General features: G+C 47.4%; 1 protein-coding gene across 3 annotated transcripts in view; it reads left to right on the forward strand.

The window, feature by feature from the left end:
* Nucleotides 1–2,500, forward strand: part of camkvl (CaM kinase-like vesicle-associated, like) — a 33,074-nt gene that overhangs the window by 21,478 nt on the left and 9,096 nt on the right. For 2 of the 3 annotated variants that reach the window (XM_068596697.1, XM_068596700.1), the window contains exons 1-3: nt 1–283; nt 1,259–1,390; nt 1,619–1,693. The exon at nt 1–283 is cut by the window's left edge and continues 22 nt beyond it. In XM_068596697.1, the coding sequence (XP_068452798.1) occupies nt 153–283; nt 1,259–1,390; nt 1,619–1,693 (338 nt within the window). In that variant the 5' untranslated portion in view covers nt 1–152. The remainder of the gene's footprint in view (nt 284–1,258; nt 1,391–1,618; nt 1,694–2,500) is intronic. The other variant, XM_068596699.1, reaches the window with a different exon arrangement.

A 2,500-nucleotide genomic window follows, 5' to 3' on the forward strand; every position in this document is an offset into this window, starting at 1 on the left:
TGGAGGCTTCGCGATGTTTCATCAGTAACTCTTTTGCTCTTTGACACGCTGCGCTGCCGTCCTTCATCTGTGTGCGCTGCCGTCCTTCATCTGTGTGTTAATGAAGTGTCATCAACAGCGTTCGTGCTTTGCTCCTCTTGGTGGTGGAGTGAATGAAACGTGTGTTTCTTCCTCAGGTGAATGCCGTCATGCCGTTTGGCTGCCTTGCCCTGCGAGACGGGCGGAACTTCAGTAGCATGTCTGACGTCACGGACAAATATGAGATCGGACAAGTCCTGCGAGCGTGAGTACCACGAAGCTTCAGGCGTTGCTCTCCTGGTGGAGTCATGGACGCGTCCCAGTGTTCCCAAAGTGTCTTTATTCTATTCACGATGATGTCGCATCATGTTGCCTGCAGAATTGGTTTGGCGTCTCAAACGCTTTCACTGAAGACATTGCAGACGGTGATAGCGTGAGGCGAGTGTGTAACAGACTTAAGAGACACGTTTTATCCACCATTTGTCTGTTTATTTTGATCCTGACAGTTCATGAAATATAGATCATATATAGACATGTTCTCAAAGAGCTCTCAACCGCTGCTGCTTGAACGGCCAAATTCTGAAATGTGTCTTCTCATGAACACCTCTCTTTGACACACACACTCACACACACACAAGCATGTGCACACGCACGCACACACACACACATGCACGCACACAAATTCACTCATACCAATCAGCGTAAGAGGCCATATGGCGTCAGCATCCAGATCAGCATCTGGCCTCAGAGATTTCTGTTCATCTTTTATGTAACACTCACACACACACACACACACACACACACACACACACACACACACTCTCTCTCTCTCTCTCTCTCTCTCTCTCTCTCTCTCTCTCTCTCTCTCTCTCTCTCTCTCTCTCTCTCTCTCTCTCTTTCACGCACACACACACACACACTAACTCAGTTTTAAGTGCACGTGTTCGCTCTCCATATGTTCTGGATGTGGTGAGAAGCAGATGAAGCTTCATCAACATGAACGAGTTCTTAACCTTGAGGTCAGAAACAAAATGTGCATTTTTACATATTTGAAGGTTTTGTTATTTATGATCTTATGTCAATAACTACCAACCCAATAAAAACCTTCCAGAGCATTCCACTAAAACATGCAGTCCGTGTTGTCTGGTGTTGTGTCTCTCTTGTGTTCTGGATGTGATGTCCATATATTTAGCATCTCTGCCGTTCTCTGTCTGTCTTTCTATTTTCTCTCCTGGCGTAGGAAGGAGTTCTGCGAGCTCTGCCTGGCCAAAGACCGACAGACCGACAAGGTGTTCGTCTGCAAGAAATTCCTCAAGAAGGACGGCAGGAAAGTCCGCAAGGCTGCCAAGAACGAAATCATGATCCTGAAATTGTACGCGGTCTGTGGACAGATGGATGTATGATTTAGTGATGAGAGAGGCGGAGGGAGCGAGAGAATGATTTGTGATGTGAATACATATGAACATTTTCAATCGCACAGTCCAGGTCAATCGCGTAAGCTCAGGTGCGCCGTGTTTGACCCATACAGTCTGTAGAAGGCCATTAAAGGAATCGTGATCACCTTCAGGTCTCACAGTCTGGCTCCTGTTTGCTCCTCCAGGGTCACCCACCCCAACATCTTGCAGCTGATAGACACATTTGAGACCCGGAAAGAATTCTTCATCATCCAGGAACTGTGAGGCTTTCCTTTACTCTCCCTCTCTGATCTTACAATGATGTGCATGTCTTGTATGTGCCCTGATGTGCCTTCACACACACACACACACACACACACACACACACACACACACACACACACACACACACACACACACACACACACACACACACACATCCGCTAGAGGAAGGGTTGAGTCTACCTTCTTATTACTGTGTGCTCTGTTTCTCCCCTCAGCAGCTGAGGAAGTTGTTAGATGTTATGAGGTATTTGCTCTGAGCGGCGCTCGGCACCCCTCAGGGCTCCTGGAGCCGTCACAGGTCTCCACAGAGCGCTCGGGATCAATACGTCAGAGGACCTGCGTCACTTGTGACTCGTGCATTTTTCACATTTGCGACTTGATTTGAAAGCAATAACATCGATTGGAGCCGAGTGGCAAGATGATTTCCCTTCTGTTGCTGAGATAAGTGCTGCAGTCTTCTGTGTGAGGTTTCTTTATGAGTTGGTGTCTCTTCACAGCTCATGTTAGCCCAGCCAATAGTCCTCATGCTGAGGGCGATACGAGATGTCACACTCATCTTCGACACTCTCCAGAGCTAACCAAGTCTTTTAGAGTAATGACCAACACGCTGGTCCTTAATTGCTCAGCAGTGCGAGCTTTAGGCGAGCAGCAGATTGCTTTTCTAATGGAGAAGAAAACAAGAGCACGAGGCTTTCCATAACTGTGTTACCGAAACATTAAAGTGAATTCTCTCGTTGCAACATGTGGTTAACGGTCCCGCCAGCTTTTTATTTGTGTGTATGTTGCAGCGTGTGTGCTGATGT

This window comes from Clinocottus analis, unplaced genomic scaffold (genome assembly GCF_023055335.1).
Source record: "Clinocottus analis isolate CAN_PGR_092001 unplaced genomic scaffold, fCliAna1.0.p SCAF_39, whole genome shotgun sequence".
NCBI classification, from domain to species: domain Eukaryota; kingdom Metazoa; phylum Chordata; class Actinopteri; order Perciformes; family Cottidae; genus Clinocottus; species Clinocottus analis.